Raw genomic sequence first — 23,076 nt, 5'->3', positions numbered from 1 at the left:
AAATGCAGACTCCCAGCTCCCAGCAGGACCTGCAGTCATAAGTGAGGTAATGGCCTTGAACTGCAGGCGTCTGTGCAACCTGAAAATGAGCCCTACGGTCACTTGCTCAGATTACTGAGCCATTACTACAGCTTAACTACAAGAAAGCAGTGGAACTGAACTTACTTCAAAGGGATGCAGTTGTAAACTGTCATCCCTAAGCAGTGTGAAAATATAAAAAAATAGTTTTGCATATATGTCAGTGCTCTCAATTTCAAGGTCGAGACAAATGAGGGGGAAGCTGCATAAAGAGGGAAGAGGAGGATAAGAGGATGGCGAGGAAGAGGGGAAAAAACGAAAGACCTAGGATTTACATAAGTGAAGACTGTGGATATAGCTAAGGATTTACAGACACACACGGGATATTCTAATACAAGTACACACACCCACAAACTCTAACAAAGACTCAAAGAACTGAATGCGAGCAACGAGGGGTGCGAGGCCTCGCCACTGCAGACGGCTCATCTGTCGTCCTTGAGATAAGAGAGGGATTCAGGCACGATGGGTTCAGACTCTTTCTGTCTGCAGGCTGAGCATGCGAGACGCAAGTTGTTGCATAAAAGCTTCGAATGAAACAACAGGCATTATGCAGAATTACATATTCAAAGATTTTCTTGCAGTTTAGATCTGACAGTGTTAGATGGATGTCATGCAGTCAATGTAAAATGTATGTTATTATGTGTACGCATTAAAATATCTATGAAAAATAGCACATATTTCTTTCATCTTTCTTCCATGACTGAGACCATAACACGCCGGTGCGTTCAGGAAGCGTTAATGTGCCACATAAACCGACTGCAAGTTCAAAAACTGGAGATTTAAAAAAGATCAGAACATTTCTAATTTATTAGCAGCTGGTTGAAATTTTTATTAGATTATCGAAATGCCAAAATATTACCTGATGGTTTTATAGCGGCTTGATGATTTTATGGTTTTAGTGCGCTTGTGCAAGAGTGCATCCATGTGGCGGCAACACGTCAGGAAAGCGTTACAAGCGTAACTTTTTTAGCATCAATGTGAAAATATATGATTTTGTAAAGCAACTCAAATTTTGTTGCTAAAAATACAATTATATGCAAATAGTACAGGATTTATTACATGTTCATATGCATACAATGAGCTTTGTTCCATGGGACACCTTCAGCTTGTAGGAACCACGGGGACCACAGCCAAAATGCGGGACACCAAAAATCACGTTGGATCTGAAGTTTAGCTCTTTAATCGAGGCTGTGTTGATGCGCATGTTTCAAGGAAAGAAAAAGGCGCTCGCATGAACAGGTAAAATACACAATACTGTATAAAGAGAGGGAGAGCTGGTGTGGAGAATTCATCATGTGCGAGTGATGACGGTGGATGAAAAAGAAGTGAAATTGTCATTGCTCAGTAACCAAGAAAAATAACAGAAAAAATAAGCAGTTATTATCCCAAAACAATGACACAGCTTTAGTAAAGAAGACAGTACACACATTTCTACTATCTGTACTTTATTTTATATTCAGAGACGTCTCCTGTTTGTTCCCATTGCATTTAAGCTTTGAGAAAGAATACCAGGATAGCATATTTATCACATGTATTCTCTTTATTCTGAGACAATCCAGCTGTTGTTCATGATGGGAGTGGATATTTGTTGCAACCCAAACCCAAATGCAACAACATAGGTCATTTGTCAAAGTATGGTAATTGTGTTCCCACTGGAATCCAAAGTCCGCTCTGTTCCCACAATGCTATTTTTGTAGTTTGGATGCAGACTGTCCCAAAAAGTCACATTTCAACTGCATTTTAGGGGATTTTGAACTTCTCCATACAGCTAATTACAGTCGTGCCTATGGTCTGTGTCTATAACAAACAGATGGAAGTTGAATTAAATGGCTGGTGATGTATTACCGTTGCAGCAAAAGGCCAGGAGAGTGTCCCAAAAGACAGAAATGATGAGGAGTCAGTATCCCTTTAAAAACAGGAGGGTGGCTAAACGGATCATAAAATGGGTTTGGCTTGAGGACAGCAGCATACAATACAGCACAGTGATGACAGATGGTCTGTGAAAACGCTGGGATGTCTGCTGCCAGGCTGTGAAGTGGCAACTGCCCGTGATATGCTGAATATAGTAACCGAAAAGAGAAAATGCTGATGGGTCGATGTGAAAATGTGAAATTACCAACACTGTGTTTTTAGAGACATTTTTACAAATGTACATTTTTAAGACTTGAGAAGAAATTTACCGAATATCTTGTTGCAAGCGACAACAAATAAAATGAAAGTTGCAAAAATTATTTGCAAATGCAAATTTTTCACATAACTGAAAATAAAAACAGAGGAAACAGGTCAACGTTTTATCTGGACGTCGTTCTGTGGCAGGACGCTAGCTGGAAATTGATGCTGGCATATGGTGCCATCTAGTGGACAAACATGGCTGGTACAGCTATGATTACGGTGTAATCTTTAGTGACATTTAGACGAATATAAGTAAATATTTTGTGTCATACGATCTGACAGATGGAAACACGTATTTGTTTATTCTTGTATGGCTGAATTTTGTGCAGGAAACTTTCCAGTTCATGGTGACAGATTTGTCAGCATGCTGTTAGTGCTGTAAGTATACAAGATCCCAAAGGTAGTCTTCTCAGTTCAAATCTGATTACTGCCATCGAATCGTGAAGTAGTACTGGAATGGCGGTCACAACATGGTACACGAAACTTGATTGTGCCCCAAAGAGTTTGAATGGAATAATCCCCACAACGTGAAAACACCACCAGCAACGTCTGCTGATATCAGAGCCAAACTCCACCACCTGCAGCCTCAGTCAAAGTAATACACTCATGCACTCCTGTATCAAATGTTATGTTGACTCTTTGATCACTTCGGGCTCAGATTGTGAATTCGAAGAGTCATTTCTTCTCGCTACAGCTGTAATGTGCAGTTTTCTGACCTTCTATTGGCCATTTTCGTGTCTTCTCTTGTCAATGAGGCGTTCCTTATAGAGAGCTGCTGATCTATTAGTTCTCAAATATAATATATTATGTTGAGACTTCTTTCATCTGACCATCTTGTGATATGCCGCTGCGCTCTGTGTACCGCTTGGTGGTGTTAGAAAACAGCTGTTTTCTATGATCATTTTCAAAACATTATAAATACAATTCAAAAATATCTACTGACACAAACTCTTCTTTTCATAGCAGGAAGACAATAAATCCTTGTTAAAATCAAAGATGGCTCTTTTAAATATATGAGGAATCTACCACTATTGAGACATTTCATGGACACATTTGTGTAATAGTACACAGAGACCTCATTGCCTTGTTATCCATGGAAAAAGACTCACGTAGATATTTTACTTTGGTAATAGCAGGAATCCCCCTGGACTAAGAAAAATACTCCAATGCAAGCCAAAGTCCTGCACGTTTTCTTCCATTTATCCAGTTGAGGAATCCAGGGCCCTGGAGCCTATCACAGCTGCCACAGGGCAGGCGGCAAAGTTCACCATGGACATAGAGAAGGACAACCATTCACATGCATGAGCCATTTATAATCACCTGTTAACCTAAAAAGCTGTGGGAGCAAGCCAAATCCCTGTTTTAAATCCCCGAGTCACCAGTAACAGGTACAGCACTGCATAACTGTGATATTAAAATTTCAAGAATTACATCTTGCAGCAATGCTTTTTTACTGTTTTTCAGATAAGTATTTATCCGTGTTGCTCAAAATGGTAACATGAAAGGTCAGTATTACTTCACGTGCGATGCTACTGGGAGAGATAAGAAGTCACTTGGTGCACAGTTCATAATATACTGCAGTCGCAACCACTGGACAGTCTCTTTCCCTGTCATGTGATGGATGTCGTCAGTCCTCAGGCATGTCTGGCAATCCTGTTTCTTTTCTTTGCCATTGCAAAGAATTATCTGTTTTATTCCTAATAATCTAAAAGGCCAAATTTGTCTTAACACTAAACATCTACCTCTGAGTCACTCACTGAGTACAGCAAGAAAGCAAATTATTTGGGGTCCTGTACAGCCCAGAATAACATTTTTTATTTCATGTGAAAGAATCATATGTTTGTTCAAGTTCTAGAGCTGTGGTTCTTGGAGGTCTTACAGAGGTCATAGCTCTCCTACCAGCTTCAGCACAGCCTGCGTCTGCATTCCTCTGCAGCAACACGACCGCCACATCTCTGCCACTGAAACACATCCGACTGCACTAACATGATGCATACCAGAACTTTGTGCTGTGCCCAGGCGTTGGCATCAATTTGAACTCCTACATGGAACAAATTGGGACTAAAATAGCGCTACAACAGATAAGTGATATTTTACACGGTTGTATTTTTGGTTCGTGTTCCTCAGGCTTGTGTAGAAGGTGAACGGTGCCAGGCAGTGAACAAAGTGCCTCTTTGTGGTTTCTGCAGATGTTTTCAGTGCGGACTTCAGGGTGTACACATTATACAGTTAGAAATAATCACGTAGCCGAGTTTCATGTTCATGGAGTGTGAACTTTTCACATTTCTCATACTGAAGAACGGAGACCAAGCTGTTCAGTGCTCATCCTGGCACCGTCACATATGCTCCAGCTGAGGTACACCAACTGTTGGTGGTAAATACATAGCTCATGACTTTATAAAATATATGTATGTAAGCACATTCTTTCTAGAGACAGTTGGATGAACAAATAACTCTTCATTTAACAGCAAGTGACAACAACTTTGTTACATGACAAGTTGTTTCCAAGGCTGAAGAGCTGAATTGCAAAGGTTACACTAAATACAGATGAGAATTTTAGATTTGATACGAAGCTTTTCTGTGACATTTCAGTGAGAACATATTTGAACAAAGAAAATCGCTGCTGCATCCATGAAGAGGACACGAGACAAACACATCAAAGTTGTCCACATGTACAAGAAATAGGGGAGACCAGAAAAATGGTGCAAAAATAAGAGGGTGCCTTTGAACCTAATGATAACCAGATGGAAGCATTGTAATCCTGCTCATGAGAGCAAAAGAGAGAGAGGAGGTGGAGAGAAAACACAGTTCTGAAGGCAGACCGAATCCGAGAACACGAGTGATGAATAAAGCGTGCCGTCTGATGCTGTGTGTGGCTCCAAATGCTCAGTAAATTTAGAGACCTCTGTGCAGTTTTGCAACCAACATCAGGCAACCATGCTGCCCTGGAAGATGCTTATAGTTGCTCTTTTCTGCTGCTGCATCGAGGCAGGTGCCACACAACATCGGGCTAATGGTAAGACTCAAAATGCATGTATGTAAGTTTGCTACAGAAAAGCAAACAGTTCAGTTTCTGCAAATACTTTTTGAGGATTGGGAATCTTTGCTGAACACAGAGTGATCCTCGTTCCTCACCTGTTCTGTAATCCAGCACCTAATATGTGAGTTAAATAGTTTTAAATGTCTATTTTTAGTCAAAGCGTGTTTTAATGTTGGCGGCTGCTCTGGGATCACAGATCAGCTGCACCTGTTTCTAATGGGAAACAGTGGCTGGAGCTGTAAACTGATCTGAAAGAAGGAGGAAACACTGTGAATAATAAAAAGCTTACAGCAAAGATGATCAGATCAGCTTGTGACAGATGATTCTTTCTGCCTGTGGAGTTTGAGTGTTTTTGTAAATCTTGATTTCATTGCAATTCAAAAAAAGTACGCCACTCTAGGAAAGCGATTAAAAAGCAGAGATGAGTGTGGGTCACTGACATGAAGGCAAGGATGAAAGCAAGTAGGGATGAGAAGCTGCAATCATCAGGATTCGATTTATTGGGCTCTTTTTTAAGATCAGCTGATAAACGTGAGCACCATGTGCACTTTAGTGTTATGATGTTACCCCGCTTTGGGCATTTATCCCAGTGTTTCAAACAACTTCCTCCCGCTGCGATGTGAAGCTGCCAAAGAAATAAAGTTGGTCATGGAGATTTAAGACTGCAGTTAAAGTCCAGGATCTTTTTTGGAGTTAAAGTCTTAGATGAATAACTTACCATGGCGCAGCACCAGTAAAAACCATGCAAGTGGAACCTCATCCAACCTCACGTGCTTGAAAAAATGCTAATTTTAATATTTGCTTATATAATATAATATATATATAATTATATCATTTAATATATGCTATTTAATAACTAGGAACATGTATGTACATGAAAACATTTCATGTAAAACTGTGCAATAAGAGAGAAGGAAGAGAAAACAGTGTTTGCTGTGATATCTTCTATCAGCAGAACATAAAAGTGAAAACAGGTTTGGATGTGCTGGCGTTTAATTACTATTTTATGCAGCTAATTATGAATTATGTCCTGACATAATCGTAATTACCTAAACATGTAATTCAGAGTAATATGTTTCATGAAAATGTTTAATCGCTGTGAATTGGAGAAGTTACTAAAAAGGAAACGCTATCCTGTTCAATAATGCAAGCTCTCGCCGGCCTTATTGAACTGAGATTAATGGAGATCGTTAGCTTAACATAATGACCGACTTGCTCGGTTGATTTAAAGTCTATTAAAATATCATCTCGTTTCATCTGCTGAAATAAACACATGCTGTGAACGTGCTGGCACTGGGTAAGTGGCTCTGGCGTATCAATAGCAATGAATTTCTTAATGTGCTTCCTTTTTTATTTGTTGAACTGAATCACTATTCTGCCGATATTACTGCATGCCGGAACAGTTTGCTGTCTGTCTTTTTGCACGGTTCCCTCCTGTTTTCATGCTTTTAGGAAAAGAAATTCTGTCACCTGGATCTCGGAATTGCAGAAACTCCACTTTTAGGCATTAATAAAACCACGCCATTATTGGATGTGAGAGACTGGACAATGTGTGAAAACTGTAACTTTGTTCCTTTTAAACATGTTAGTTCCATCATTGTCAGCTCACTGGGTCCACCGCTTTGGCCATGTAATCTAGATTGATAGAATTACTGTGTAGTCATTCATGCTCTTCAGTGTTTTAATCCCGTGACCTCCTGGACTTTTCATGTTGTTTTCTGTTTTTCATGAGATTTTCACATCACCCTACAACGCAGGCTCTCGAACTCTGGTGGTTTTACACACTGACATGTGGCACCAACACCTGGACAGAGTTTTGTCAGATACCTAATGTTTCCATTAGACTCGCTGAGTTTAATCCTAATTAGTGAGCCTTTTCTGAGGGAAAGCAGTTGACTCATTCACTGCCATTGACATCTATAGCCGTCAATTGCAGTGAATGAGTTAAAAGTAAGGCAAAGGAACAATTCTGCTTTTGTAAAATTCATATTCAAGTTAAAAAACGAGAGCTTCTGAATTGCATTTGACCCATCAACTTGTTTTTAACATCCTGGCTTAAGGAATGCTGAAACTGAGGCTGAATCCCATATACAGCTCTGCACAATCATCTGGAACTTGTTGTACAATCCATGTGCCACTCCACCTTTGATTTCTATGTTTCCTTTGAAGTTTGAGGTCATGTCTCATTGTCTGCTGATAGGATTCATAAGAAAGGTTACAGATCACAGACTTTAAAACACCCATTATAGATTATCTGCTGCTGTGAGCTGGATGAACCTGGATTGCACATCTGTCACAGGCTTCACCTCACAGTAAAATCTGCATTTCATTGTACCATGCAGGGATTATTGCTTACTTGTCACAGGGATTTCCAGCTGAAAAGATTTAAACTGTCTTTTGGATGCATAGAAATAATCCAGATGTGAAACTGCGCATGCTTTCATAACACCCTTGATTCTCATTGTCTGTGTCTCTTGGTGCACCAGCCTTATTTCCAGCTGCAAGTAGTATAAAAAGAGGAGTGACAGCTGCGGTGAACCCCACTTTCATCAGCTCCATCAGTGATGCTCACCTGCTGTTTGAGGTAAAAGAACAAACCTTTGAGTTTTTATGAGTAAAAAGCAAACACTGACAATGTAACTATTAACAGTTACTTCTTTTCTTGTCACTAAATACAGATACTGATGTCTGGCATACAGTTTGAATCCAGTGGAGTGTTTTCGGTCACAGATGCTGAACTAGCTTCCCTTCAAAAGACAAGAAACCTGGATTTCATCTGTGAAGAGATCATTCCGAAAAAGCTAACAGACATATTGAGGCTCATATCCGGTCTTTCAAATCATACTGGCTACCTGCATCAGCACGATTTTGAGCGCACTGTCTTGACTTTGGTGTACACTGCCCATCAGATGGTCAGCTCCGCTACTGAATACCAAAGAGACGTGTGGGCAGAGTCCTTTGTAAGCCTATACAAATCCATCAAGAAGGATCTGACACTGAGAAACTGAGTAAGCAGTGGTGCTGTGACACAATGACTCACTGTTTAATATGCACACAGATGAAAAGCTGAAGTGTTGGAGCTTGCAGCTGGATGGCTGACAGATCCTGATGGAAATGTCCTGTCAGTAAACGTCAGCATGAATTCGTAAAGTGCACAGAAAGAAAATAAACACAATCATTGTAAAATATTAACTGTTACAGCAAATGTTCATCCAAACATGAGGTACTGTATATTAAACAAATTCATATCTTGAATGTAGCATTAAACATTGTGGATTTAATCATGTTCCTGTCATTTCAGTGTTTGTTCACTAGCACCCAGATGTGACGGCATTTCGAGACTAACATGAAAGAATAAAACATCAAGTTTTGAACCAATGAGAACTGCAGGTCTGGATTCAGATGACTGCTCAGGTTTTTTAAGATATACATCATCAACAATTATCATATCACCAGTTTACAAAAAGTCTATCTATACTACCTTCCCAGTCAAAGATGAGCCACAACATTAAAACCACTTCTCACGCTGTGGTAAAACAGTCTCCTCCTTAAAGGAAAGTGTTACTCGTCTACAACAATGTTTAGTTGGTTGAAACGAGCGAAAGTCGCTTCCCCATGAATGCCAGGAACGAAGGCTTCCCAGCAGAACATTGCACTGTAATGAAACGATCACTTACCCACTAAGTGGTTGTAACTTTGTGGCTGATCATGTACCTCCCAGTGCAGGATATCATTTGCAAACGTCACCTTAAAAGGTCCTTTAAATACTTTGCACCGTGTTGTTATATTAGAGTGCCCTTTACAAGGTCCAAACTTGTGATGGAACTGGTTTTGGAAAAATCCCCAAAATGGCACGCTGGAGTGAGTGCACCGCTCACAGGCCAGCTCCAGTAATAACTTGTGCAGGCTCTTGTTGTCCCAATGGCTGTTTAGGTTCCACGGAATTAGCAACTGCCCCGCATCCATCTGAGGAGTTGGGCATGGTAGGAGGACAAAAGGGGATGTACCGGAACCAGGAGGAAGAACACAGATGAGAGTTGATGCCAAAGGGAAGGCTGTAGACTTTTCCGCTCTCCAGTGTGTTGCTGGAGTCATCCTCATGAGCCTTGTTCCAGGCAAGGATACCTCGTTCATGCTTCGATCCTGTTGGACATGTTCAATGTTTTTAAAAAAAAAACTGACTCTGGATTATCTCTATTTCCTGATTTGGTTTGTTTATCATAAATGTTGACAACACTGTGTCCCGGGATTATGATTCTCTAATAGAATATTTCTAAAACATTGTTCTTTTAAATTTAGCTGAAGTGAAAGACACTAATGAAAGGTTAAAAAATGTTACTTATTTTGCTGTTTTCATTTTTAAAGTCCTGTGAAAGAGAAAGTAGACCCTCGCTACAATGACAATGATAATGATCCCAAGCACGCCACCAAATCTAAACCAGAATAGGTAAAAAAAAAAAATCAAGGTGTTGTAAAGACCCATCAAACTTTAGAGCTTGAGCAGATTGAAATTCAGTGCTCCCTTACAGTCAGACCATAAGAGGGCTGTGCATAAACAAATACCTGCAAACATCAATAATCTCAAGCAATGCCGTAAAGGAGAGTGGGTCAAAATTCCTCCACAATGATGAGGGTGAGAAAGGAAATGATTATTTCACCTAGGAGTTCTCATAGTCCTCACTGTAGAGTCATAGAGTCTTGTGTAAACTTTCTTTTTCACATTACTTTTCATTCTGACCCTTTCTTAATTAATTGAATAATCACTAAACTAAATGAATATGTCCACAATACAGTTTCATTAAATTGCCATGTTTATCATAACCTCAGCTCTGTGCTTCAGTGTTTTAAACATGGTGAATTAAATACATGCAGAAAAGTAACAAAGAGCAATACCTGGAACGGTGTTGTCCAGTATGAAACCAAAGAAGCCACCGACAAACATGCTGGTTGTCAGAAGTACCTGTAGGACCTGATCAAGTTCTACCACACCTGGACACAATGTAAACAGACCTGTGTTTAAATGATCAGGTTTTTTTGAAAAAAAGATTAGTAAAGAGTTTCTGTCCACCTGTAGAAATAGCTTTGGAATTCTTCAATATCCAATTTGGAATAACCAGACCAGTGAACATGGAGAAGCCGAAAATGAAGATGTTTCGAGACGAGTTCATGTCTGCGTACTGAAAATGTGACCCAGAAACAAAGTTTAGTTAAAACCGACTCAAATCAAAAGAAGAAAATGTGCCGACACGTTTGAGCTTCAGTACAAACCTGCAGATTTGAAACTCCGGCTGCAGAGATGACACCAAACATAACCATGAACATTCCTCCTATGACAGGTGACGGGATAGTGGTGAATATAGCGCCCACTTTACCAAATATACCCATGACAACCATCAACACTCCACTGGCCACAATCACCATCCGACTGCCCACCTGCAAAAAATAGAAATTCTCTCAGTTTTCCTGAGATCTGAGTGCACTGAAATTTGTGCTTAAAATGGCAAATTTAAGGGAGGAAAAGAACTAACAATGCAAAAAACTGCACAAAACGCCAAAAAATCCAAACAGTAGCAAAAACTTCATAAAACAGCAGGTCATCTCACCTTTGTGATACCAAGGGCTCCGACATTTTCGCTGTATGAGGTGGTACCATTTCCAGTACCCCAGGCACCTGCCAACAGGCAGCCTATCCCCTCAATACCGATACCCCTGTTGATGGCATGTTTTGGGGGTGGAGGAGCCCCAGATAACCTAGCACAGGCGTGGTAGTCCCCAACAGACTCTATCATAGAGGAAATTACACCAGCCAAGATGCCAATCACCCCTGCCAGGCTGACAGTAGGTCTCCCCCATTGTCCTAATTTTGGAAACGCAAGCAAGTTGAAAATGTCACAAATGCATAATCTGCAAAATATTATTCTGAAAATAAGATAACTTTGATGACTCTGTGAGTTTCTTCCAACACATCACTGAGCCACACTGTGGTACTGGATGATATTCCTCGTCATTACAAAGAAATGTGGGTGGAAACAATGATCCCATTCAGTCTGAGTTTAGTTAAAAGTCAGAAACAAAGAAAAGTTGTTTTAACGGAGCTTTTCTATCTTACCTGGGTACGGGAAAACCAGCCAGGGAGCCTGACTCATGACATCTCCCTTTAGATCGGTGCGTGCAAGGTAACCATACTTGTCTGGTTCAGCAGGAAGTACATTGTAGACAGTCAAAATGTAACAAATGGTCCAAGATAACGTGATTCCAAGCAAAACCTTGTGATGCATTAAAACAAAAACACCTTGTTATCTGTTTTGTTTGGCTTTAATATAAAAAAATTAATAGAAAAAAAGAAAAGACTCAATGTCTTCAACATACAGGAAGAATCTGAAAGACGTAGACTGGAGAGGTGTGCAGCCTTTTATCCTTGTTATATGCTGGAAAGGGCACTGGTATGTGACGGAGGTACTGCGAGAACAGGATGATGAGTGCCGTGGTCCTGTGTGACACAGACATAAAGGGGAAAAACATCGTGTAAATATTGCTGAGATGTAATGAAGAAAAAGGAAAGTAGATCAGCTGTACTGGATGTTGGGCAAGAAAGTTTTAATAGGCTTTTCTCTGCAGCCTTAAGATTAAAGCTTTACTGGGTTGAAGGCGTATTCTTTTCTAAAGTCTTGCCCAGGCAGGACTGGGAGCACGCTTAACACAACCTAACACGCATTTTATTGAGAAACCTGCTTTAAGGTGGCATGAAATATTTTCTAGACAAATCTCTCTGGCAGTCTTTAAATATTCGTTTTTTCATTTTTATGTTATGTAGAGAAATGGGGCCTTTTTTAGGGACTTTATTTAGAAGTTTTACCCACATTGCAGAGATGCCCCAGTGGTTCCCAGCACTGCTACCCGCTGAGTCAAAGAGGGACAGTCCAATGAGAGAAATAGTAGGAGCGATGGTGAGAGGCCCAATGAAGCGCATGAAGAGGCCAATGAGGCCTGAAAAACCAACCAGCACTTGGAAGACTGATCCCACAATAATGGATCCCTGAAGCTTAAGAAAACACAAAAATGTTGACAGTCAGAATTTGGAATTCGTAACCTCATTAACCTTTTTGTACTAAAAAACATTTCTGTTGTTATTTGCTGGCAAACATTTCCATTGCCTTCCATAGACTTTTGGGATAAAATTCTATCTGCCTCACCCTTAAGTGTTTCTGTTTAACAGGACATGTACAAATCTATAAGCCAGGAGCTGCAACCTCCACCAGAGGGTTCCAGTCTGTGGCTCGGCATCATGCATGAACTTGAAGGCTTCCAGCATAGGCACTAGGACCACTACAGACGCTAATCTGAAATCTTTGTGCCTCCCTGGAAGCACTTTTTTTTAACAAGCTCAACTAGTTTGCAGTTGGAGAGAACAAGTCAGACGAGTTTTTAGAAAAATGTAACCAAAAATGGGATCAAAGTGCTGAAGGTTCAGACTGTCACAGTTTACTTACTGCTCTCATTCGACTTTGCCACACTTCTATGAAGTGTGTGGACGAGGTGTTGACTAGGCTGGCATTTTGTGTCCATGCAGGACACGTCCACTCTGGCATGGAGAGCAGTGCCATGGAAGGAGCCAGTAATGTGAATGTGCCACCTTGGAGAATCGGCAGCCTGGAAATAATTAACACAATACGAGAGAGCAAACCATCAGTTACTGTATCTTTGGGTGATCGAAACGCTTAGACTGACTGAGACAGTGTCTTCTGTGCATGCATGTGTTTTTTAAGACCTCTCTGACGGCATCTGCAGTCTATTTATTTGACTCGTGTACAAGGAAATGGTTAATTTAAACCATGTGAAGAGAGTGTGACCTGTTATGCAAACTGTTAGACTGAAAGTTAAGTCAGTTAAAATAATCTGCCACGTAATGACCCTCATTATGCTATTCTCATAAGCAGTGCATCATTCACACACGTCGCAGAAGAAGTTTTCTTGTGAAAAACAAAACATGCAAACATTTCTTTTGATGAAACATCGGAAAGTTTTCGTTGTGTCTCGGGACGCTAAAAGCACCACTAAGTGCGAGGCTTGTTTTCCCTCACAGCTGACTTGCAGACATTTTGGGAAAGACAAGAAAGCATGAGTGGTGCTAAGCCAGAACAATGTGGACTTAGCAGGAAGTAGATTCCAAACATAATAAGATAGAAATTCCTCCGTTAATCCATCTGTGACACCAGTATTCAGGCAGGCTGAGTCTGCAACCACATAACAGAAGTTCAGAGCAACAACATACAAGTTTGTAGGCCTCCAGAACAGTGACATCATGTTCGCTCTCCTGTGCATGTGTCCCTGTTTACAAGGAAGTTTCCATACTGGTATTTTAAGCAGAAATTAATTAGCAAAACAACTAAATACTATTTATTTGACAATAAAAGCTCTGTACAGTATAAAAGCTCAAATGGACTTATTTCACCTCCATGAAGCTTTCAAATACTACTCGGTGTTCATGAACATTCATTTTGGCAGACATAATAGTTCAAAAGAGGTTTAGAAGAAAGGCAGAATGGCTTCTCTGTTCTGGCTGTTTAATAAGAAGAAGAAGCTTAGTTAATTCCATCCTGCTGCACCACTGCGTTGGACAAATACTCTCAGAACACCAAAAAGCACTGAATGAACAATAAATTAATGTAAATCATCTTACATTAAATAAAAGAAATATAAAGCACTCCAGAATCCCAAAATGTAATTCATGACTGCAAAAATTCCTAGTGCATATCCCCAGGAGACATCCCACAGATACAGACAGCCACGCAGCCTTACAGCCTGGTTTTCAATAAGTAATGTTCCTGCTTGTTTCCTTACCTAATGCCAAAGACTACTTGCAACAGAGTGCAGACCCCAGAAACCAAGAAGATTGTACTGATGAGATGGCTCTGTGTGAGGCCATCATGCTGCAGACACAGTCCCTGGGACAGAATCAGGGGGATGGCAATGATACCTCCAAATGCAGTCAAACAGTGCTGAGAGGGCAAAGTTGGGGAAAAACAGAGATTCATTTAATCGTTGTAGGATTTACACATTAAAAAAAAAGGTACGTGGTTGATGTTTGTACACCACCTGAGAGATTACAGTGAAGGTTCGGTGCAATTAAAGTCCAATTTCACTATCTGGCTTACACAACTAAAACCAAGCAACTAACACTCAAGGAAATGTCAAGCGAAAGCTGGTCATGTTTACATTGTTACTTTAGAAACAATGCAGCAAAGCTGGCTCCTAATCATTGTTAAACATGACCAAAGGGAAACAAATCAAAGAAAAAACCTTTGTTGACATACCTGGATTCCTAAAATGATGCACAGGTACCAGGGAGGAACATCTGTTACACAGTATGCTAGTTTGTTACTGCACTCGTCCGTAGAGGAGGCTGGTTCTTTTTCGTTGTCGGGCAGATCACAGAAACGTCCTTCCAGCTTTAGTTCATTAGAAGAATAAGCAGACATGTCAAACTAGAACATTCTGCAGGGATCTATCAACACTTGTGATCCTTAGTTCACTGTATGCATCATTCACAGCTGACTGCCCTTTGTTTAAAAAAAGAAGCATGTATTGATATGTGTTTACACGTTATCTATAAAATGTATGTAAATAACTATAATTAAAGAACTTAATTTCATGTTTCTCATAACCAAAATATTAGAATAAGATGAAAAGAACAGGGCAGTCAGATAAGTTGTTCCATTTTTCAACACTAGGAATCAAGAATTCCTTCTATAATCATGTGATGGTAGGAAAACCTTCATTTCACAGATACTTTAAAGAATCTACTCATGCTTCTGTTTCACTCAGCAAGCAGCTGTTTGATCTTAAACTAATATGAGGCTGTTTAATCGTATTAGTTACTGCAGTTACTGCAGGTAAGAATGTGGGTTATTATTTATAATCCACATGGACACCTGAGAGTTATGAATGCCAAGATGTGATTCTGAATCCAGTGCTTACAACTGTGTAGAGACTATGCAATCTCTCGAATCATTTCCTAATATGAAATTAAAAGCAACACTCACCGCAAAGGTATAGTTGTCAAGTCCATTACTTTCCTTTTCTGGAGCCATGTCAGGCTATAGGTCCAGTTTGTGGTCTCCTGAGCCGAGAAACAAAACAGAATGAAAACCATTAATCAGAGGGGAGGGATCAGGAGGAGCATCTGATAGAGGCGAGAGAGCGTACAGACGGGTCGGAGCAGGCAGAGTATTACGAACGCGCAGAGTTCAGACATGAGACTGCAGCTTTTGTTGATCAAAATGGATCCCACCTGCAGCTCATGTGAACCGAATTACAACAGAATCAGCAGCTGACCGCCCGGCATTTGGCTGGCAGGAGATAAAATCTCTTACCAAGAACTCTTTAGGCAAGAAAGTATTAAAAGATTTAATTCCTCAGCATAGGTCATATAATTCTAAAGCTGAAGAAGCAGCAAGTCTACTGCACGTGGTGACCTGTGCTCAGCTCTGCAGTCAGAGATGTTTAACAGTTAAAGAATACAGCCTTTAGTTTGACAAAGACTTCCCCCTCCCAGAGTTTCTTTCTAAATTTAACACCAAATGTTTGTGATCACATGTTGACAAATAATCACAAAGCTGGTATTGATAGATGACTAGAAAATGTTCTGTAGATGTTAATTTAATTTCCTAATTTACTGTATATTTCTACTTCCCGTAAAATGATAGTAAATCAGATTATATTGTTAGGAGTTTGATAACAGCCCACCACCACTTCATTAATGTGCTGGACAAGCAGCAGAAGCTCATCCTCACACTGCTTGCATCCATTTCTGTCTGCATGTCATATGATTATTAGTGCACATCTCTTCTTATTCCAAAATCAGGATCTAAGGCACACGCTGGCAGCACAAAGACACCAGTGAAAAGCAACCAATATCATTCATCCTTAAAGGATACGAATGCCTGTGGAACTCTCCGTTCTGTCATTGCCCGGACATTTGAATTCTGCAAAGGTTTTCTGAAGGAAAAGTCAGGTGATCACCAAAATGAGAAGGTTTCCTTGTCAGGAAGAGCAGAAGTGTTAGAACTAAATTAGAAAATACAATTTTAAACTAGAATCCTGAGAAAGGGTTTATCCTGACTGCTGTGGAGTATTTAAATAGTTGAGCTGGAAGCTTGGAACGTATCCAACAAATAAAATAGCTGAAGAAAACTGAGGTCACATGAAACTTACAAACCCAGGAGAGTAGCAGGAGTGGGGCATCATGCGGTCTACTCTGAGTGCATGTGACTCACATGTCAGCGAGCAAAGGCCCGATTGTAGAAACAGTGTTATTTTTAAAGGCTTAATATCATTTGCAAAAAAGAAACAAAAACAAAAAAGAGAAGTGAATATTAGAGGATAACTAATAAATACAAACACTCATAAAAGGTACCAGCAAAAAATGACTCTTAAACCAAAACTATTGAACAAGCCTTGGCTCTGCAGCATCTTACTTACACAATTAAAGCGTATAAGAAGAGGTGAAATGAAGAAAAGGAAGCAAATGAACGGTCACAGCAGACGGCTGCTCCTCCAGGAGCCAGTTCTGTTTATTATTGTTATTTCTTTGTTGTGATTTGGTGTTATCAAATAAAACTGAATTCTGACTGAATTGAACACACACACACACACACACACACACACACACGAGTGAGAGAAAGACAGCTCTCTTCCAAGAAGACCAATAGAAGGCCAAAGGTCAGTGGAGTAGCAATATCTGGTCAGTGATTGAAATACCAATGGAAAAGAAGTTATACACATAATGATTTAGCACTGAAACAAACAAAACTGCTGAACGACACTAAGATTTAATGAAGCTCTTATTCTTGTAACATGCTGGGAGGTGCAAATGAGACATAACAACGTTGACTGTAATCTTTTACGGCCTCGGTCTAAATGTTTTGGCTCTTATCTTGTGTCTGATTGCATCCTGTGACCTTCATAGTTTTACGAGCCGTGCAGTTTGGCTTGAACTTACCGGAGTTTGCCGGTAAGAAAGCGCATGTTGTTACTCCTTATAGTTTTCTCACCATACCTTCGATTAAGTGTGAGCTTGCTATAATTGATTAGCTTCTCTTTGATATGATGTATTGTGTCCGTGTCTTTATCAGCCCTACTTAGCTCTGACTTGGAATGGTGCATACCGAATTACCTAGAGATCACAAGAGGCACATGTGCGTCACATTTTGTGACTCATAAGTGGTTAATGAGTTAATATAAAGTATTTAAACATGTGCATTGCTTACCTTCAGCCCCCAAGCTCAGAGGGTTCATGCTGTTCATGAGGGTTCATTATTATATTCAGAGAATTACAAGCAGGTTCACTGAGAGGCCGGTACCACTAGATGGAGACAGACCACTTTCTCCTACACTCTGCAGCTCAGTGCTTTTTTTTTAGTTGAACTAAAGTGTCAGAGTGCATACAGAGGCCATGGTGATAAAGATTACTGTGCAATAAATCAGGCAATAAGAAAGAGAAGCAATGATTTTAAATTTGTTTATGGTGAAATTTTATCAAGGTGATAATCAAGCTGCAGATTTAGAGTACAAATCTATCCTACAAAACAGGAACCTGGTGTCCTGCTGATTCTGCTGAAGGAAATAAAGGCTCAGAGCAAACTGAACTACTCAGTTCTATCGTGATAACATCGTGATAACAACCAGATGCCATTATCTGGAGAATTAATTGAGCACACACCTTAAATTAATAGCTTATATATGAAAGATTAAAACTTTGAATGCTGGATGCTGAATGCAGTATTTCTTTTTCAAAAGTATGCTGTGGCATAATGCAGTAGCTCCTCCTCTTTATGATCATGTGACGCAGGTCAAACACTTGCTCATAGCAGTGGGAGGACACTCATGTGTTCTCACCTTGTAAAGCATTGAGTGTAACAAAGATCCCAGACAGAAGAAGTCAGACATCAAGAGATTTCTATTCTATTTCTATTCATTTTGTTTTTACTGAAAGAGCCTGACAGAGCACAAGGAATATTTTGTATCTTTTATACTGGTGACCAAGAACTGACTATAAGAGGAACATATAATGACAGATGAGCTGACGGTAGGCGATAAAATGATGGAAATATGGAAGAGAGGAGACTCAAAAAAAGAGTTATCCCAAATAGATAAAGGAATGGAATCTCAGCCGAGGAATAAAATACCGCATTCAATTGAAGAAATTCTGAAAAGGCCCTCATGTGTCAGAAAAGAGAATGAAGTACATCGGAACTGGTCTGTCATCAGAGAAAACAGCCAAGTATATAACCAGCATCCATGTACAGGTATGTTTTTTAGCCTTACTGTAAAAAATATTGGTTCAAATATTGTCAGAACGTGTGTGTTCTCCTTTTGATGTTGAAATTTTTACTCTGTCAATAGAAACTCAGAATATGGGACTACATGAAGAGGCTCCAAAAGCTGCAGGAGACTGCAAGAGTGCGTAATACATTTATATATGAGTAGAAAAATCGATTAAAAGGATGATTCAAGAATGAATCAGTTTGAAATTGAACCACTTCTTTACTATCATATGTTTCAAACTGTCTGCTCACAGGTCAAAGAAGAAAGAGGCAAACCAGGGTCACTTTTACACCATTCCAGGTGCAGGAGCTCGAGAAGGTTTTCCAGCAAACCCATTATCCAGATATTAGCACCAGAGACCAGTTAGCCTCTCGCCTGCAGCTGACAGAGAGCCGAATACAGGTGGGATACACGTTGTTTGGTTTGGATTTATTTTCAACTTAAAATAGTGAGATTTTTAATACTGGCCACATAAACAGAGTAATATTATTATTGGCGCTACGTTGGTATCAGTCACTACTTTATTTCCATTTGATCAAATCAGCAAGCTCCAAACACTCCAACTGTCTGACTGATTGCACTAACGAGTCCATCCATCCATTCTCTTCAGCTTATCCTTATCAGGGTCGCGGGGTGGCTGGAGCCTGTCCCAGGTGTTTCAGGGTGAAAGGCGATGTACACCCAGGTCCAAATTCATGGGCTGCATCCTCCAGAGGCCGCATTTGTAGACCGATTACGTCACAGCGACGCGCCGAAGGCTGTTCAAATTCGTAGACTCCCCCGAATACAGCCGACAAATGCGCCCTCTTTTCCCCGAAGTTGAAGGACTCCAGTTTCCAACAATGGCGGCCGCTACTAAGTTTTAAAATTACTCATACGAATCTTTCTGGGTCACAAAATAAACTTTTAACATATTTTCAGGCGAGAAAGTAGTTGTGTAAACATCAAATATCTGCTCGGTTTACCAAGATATCGCATATTTGCAAAAATGCTTCGACGTTTTCGGAGACGTCTGCCACCCACCAGCTCGACAGCTAGCTGGGAGCTCGAGGGTTACTGATGCGGCCGAGAACGGCACAACTCCCGGCACATCATTTTCACATCACCGCGGACTTTCGCTACTCGGGTTAAACGTATTATATAAGTCACTTAGACAACCTAAAAATGTTATTGTTGGGCTTTTTTCAGTGTTTTGTTTGTTCGTGAGTAAATCGGCTTGGCTGAGATTAAAGTTGTTAGATTAGATAAAATAAAACTTTATTAATCCCCCGGGTGGGTTCCTCCTTGGTTTTTACACAGCTGACTAAACGTCAAATAGAAAACTGATTAAACAGAAGTATGAGACGGTCGAGAATTTACGCCAGTGTCCTGTTATATTTTAGATAGCAAGAAGCAGACGGCTGAGACAGCGGTGACGCTAATCAGAAGGCTAGACCGTCCAATTTCAGAGCGGTTTACTTCTGGCCTACCCGACCTTCTGAGGACCTGGCCCACGTAGACCGCGAAGCCCGGGTCCTCAGGAGGATGCAGCCCATGAATTTGGACACGACCATCGGCACTCACAGTCACACCTGTGGGCGACTCATCAGTTAACCTAATCCTAGTAACTGTGTGTCTTTGCACATTAGTGCAGAGACAATAATGGTCTTTGGACAGAATTCTTGCACAAGCCAAAACCTCAAATGATTAATGATAAGGTGAGACGGGATAGGAGCACACATTTAAAATCATTAGCTCCAAACTGCAACTGTTTAGGGGTTTTTATAAAAATGTTTTGAATCATTGTTAGTTTTAGATGTGATGCAGGCGTTTTTATTACAATGCAAAATACCCCGAGACTCCTTTTATTGTGAACTGGTTCATTGTAGGTAAATTAACTGCATTAACATTTCTTCATGCTTGTATTAGTATTATTGAAGTTTAGTTCATTTTTCTAAATAAATGGTCATTGTGTGTGTTGTTCAGATTTGGTTCCAAAACCGCAGGGCCAAATGGAGGAAGGTTGAAACACTCAGAGACATAGAGCTGATCAGCAGGCAGCGCTTACTTTCGACCAATCTTCACCGGCTTTATTATGAGGTAATTTGACATATATTTTTGTAAAATTTGTATTTATTATTCTCACATGTTCTGTTATGAGGCTTCCCTCATATTCCCAACGCAGCTCGAAGCTCTTTACAATTAAGAAATAAAGCACACAGCTTAGACATATTTAAACAATAAAATGTTTATGATATTATAAAGTCTTTGAATACAGCGTGACTTTCTTAGTAACTGAGCCATTGATGAGGTTCATAAGTAGAATATCTGGGTTATTCCTGTGAGATAAACATCTTTCTCTGCTCTCACAGAAGCCCCAGCTGCAAGCAATGTGCTGCCTGCCCTGCTGTTTACCAAAACCTCTTCAAGCAAGGCTGTATTTCAGCTCATCAACAACACCGGTTGTGCTGACCGCCGCACATTCTCCTGGTCACAGGACTCTCTATGTTGACATGCTGGGAACAGAACGATAGCACCTTCACCAATTCTGCATAACACTTTTTTTTTACATTGTTTTTAATTACACGAGGCAAAGAAAAAAGTTTGAGATGATGCTCAAACGTAAACACGAATCTGTGAAATACTGTAGCCGTATATTTTGCTTTTAATGTGTCATGCTGTGTGAAGCTGAAATAAAGGCACTGATCTTTTTCTTTATCTCAATAAAGCTGATTGCTTCAAACGTTCTGATGTCTTTCTTCGAAATAAAAGTCCTCGTGATTAGTCTGTACTGATGTATTTGTACAGATCAAGGTTTGGGGGCGTCCTGTACCGTGATATACTTCTTGGTAGAGAGAGCCGTGTCACCGCACTGTTACTGTGCAGCAAAGCATTTGGCTGTGTTTTTTTTCATGACACGATTTTTCCTTGTCACAGATAAGATACAGCTTTGCCATGACCTGTTCATCTGTTTGACTTTCTGACAACCTCTCCTTATCTTAATTTGGGCTTGTAACTTGAGGTTATTGGCAGGTCAGATTTAGACAACATGTGGGATCAAAGGAGAAATACAGGGTGAATCATTACTGTATATTGGGGCTATAGAGCTATATAAATAATTGTGTTCTAGGCGAACTTAAAGAGTGAAAAGTTTTGATTCATTCTTGTTCCTTTGCCGAGCAAATGTTACATATTTATATTAAGTATTGTTCGTGGCCTTGCTTTAATGACTTGTGCTCACCAGTCACCTTGAAACCTGCTGCGTGCGACAATTCCAGGTTTTTCTGAGAAGTGTTACATAGGCCAGTTCCCAAATAATTACCAATTATAAGAGAGATAACACAGCGTCGCCTTCGCTATCAATTCAATAATTTACTTGACAGGGTCATAACTGATTACATTTAACAGGGCTCTGAGTATGGCTAAACTTTTCACCCTGGCCTTATCTTACTTTATTGCATGTGTTTGCTGTAAGATAAACCACACTGGTGGCTGAATGGGAGGGATTACAGTAAGGGGACAAAAATAGTTGTTGGAAAGAGAAAAAACAACAACCTTGAGAACCTCACAATCGTACTTTTATTGGATTTTGTTATTGTAATTCCAAACTGGCATCTTACATTTCCTAAAAGGCTGAAATAATTCCTGGGAAACCTTAGTTACTGATACCAGACAGGTTATCTTATGCCTAATAGCTGTTGCAATGTTTTACATCGAATGTTAGTTTATTGTTCACATTTGATCTTAATTTATTATTTTATACTTTGTCACTATTCTTCCATTAAACTTTTCTTTTCTCAGTTAGAAAGAATCCACATAGATTAGCTGTACCTGCTTACTTTGAGAGTAAGATCTTTTCCATATAGTTCGGAGACTTTACTGGCCACGAGTGCCATAAAGGAATCAACACAGGAAGAGATTACCCAATACAGGGTTGTACACCATTTTCCTTTCACCTTAAATATATCGCAGTCTTTGCAACTGTAAGAAAAACTTCTTTCACTAAGGCACTAACTTGCATCAGGACCCCTGTCTGGTATAAAAAGCATATTGATGTCAGTAAAAACAATTTTTTAAATGCAATGGACACAAATAACTTTTATGGTATAAACACAACCTGAGAGTGATATTAAACACTAAATTATATATATATATTAGTGTTTCCTGTTATATCTGCAGTGAGACTTTACTATATGTATACAAGTAGTTTGATTAAACTTTTTATTAGATTATAAAAATCCACAACTGATTATATGACATAAAAGCTTATAAATTGCACCTACCTGGTTGATAAAGATTTCAAAATTCACCAGTTTTTGGTTTAATTTTTTCATATACGAATTTATTATTATTTATTTCCATAAGAAAACGTAATGTAATCATTAAAACATTTAAAAAGCAGAAGGCATCCGTTTACTCAGTAACATTTACATGTTTGCACACGCTCAGATGGGAAGCGATACACCAGAGTAACCGACAGA

At 39.8% G+C, this 23,076-nt stretch overlaps 2 protein-coding genes across 3 annotated transcripts; one reads left to right on the top strand and one right to left on the bottom strand.

The window, feature by feature from the left end:
- Positions 1–8,080: 8,080 nt before the first annotated feature.
- Positions 8,081–15,547, bottom strand: slc23a4 (solute carrier family 23 member 4). 2 transcript variants are annotated; one of them, XM_005734795.2, is made up of 13 exons: positions 15,497–15,547; positions 15,334–15,410; positions 14,605–14,739; positions 14,132–14,289; positions 12,781–12,940; positions 12,151–12,332; positions 11,660–11,780; positions 11,400–11,556; positions 10,894–11,147; positions 10,559–10,723; positions 10,359–10,467; positions 10,184–10,279; positions 8,081–9,433 (listed from the first exon to the last, which is right to left on the bottom strand). In XM_005734795.2, exons 2-13 carry the CDS (start codon positions 15,379–15,381, stop codon positions 9,165–9,167), a joined length of 1,854 nt encoding a protein of 617 aa, XP_005734852.1. In that variant the 5' UTR covers positions 15,382–15,410; positions 15,497–15,547; the 3' UTR covers positions 8,081–9,164. The 2 variants fall into 2 exon arrangements, with proteins under 2 accessions (XP_005734852.1, XP_013766771.1); XM_013911317.1 differs by having other exon boundaries at positions 15,334–15,529.
- A 2,651-nt stretch (positions 15,548–18,198) lies between these two features.
- Positions 18,199–21,338, top strand: LOC102198439 (intestine-specific homeobox-like). Its single transcript, XM_005734794.1, has 5 exons — positions 18,199–18,597; positions 18,695–18,751; positions 18,870–19,018; positions 20,582–20,695; positions 20,968–21,338. Exons 1-5 carry the CDS (start codon positions 18,360–18,362, stop codon positions 21,127–21,129), a joined length of 720 nt encoding a protein of 239 aa, XP_005734851.1. The 5' UTR covers positions 18,199–18,359; the 3' UTR covers positions 21,130–21,338.
- The last annotated feature ends 1,738 nt before the right edge of the window (positions 21,339–23,076 follow it).

This window comes from Pundamilia nyererei, unplaced genomic scaffold, assembly GCF_000239375.1.
Source record: "Pundamilia nyererei isolate P.nyererei 1_Seehausen unplaced genomic scaffold, PunNye1.0 scaffold00060, whole genome shotgun sequence".
Lineage (NCBI taxonomy): Eukaryota > Metazoa > Chordata > Actinopteri > Cichliformes > Cichlidae > Pundamilia > Pundamilia nyererei.
The sequence above is the reverse complement of the archived record's forward strand: the minus strand, read 5'-3'. Positions and strand labels throughout refer to the sequence as shown.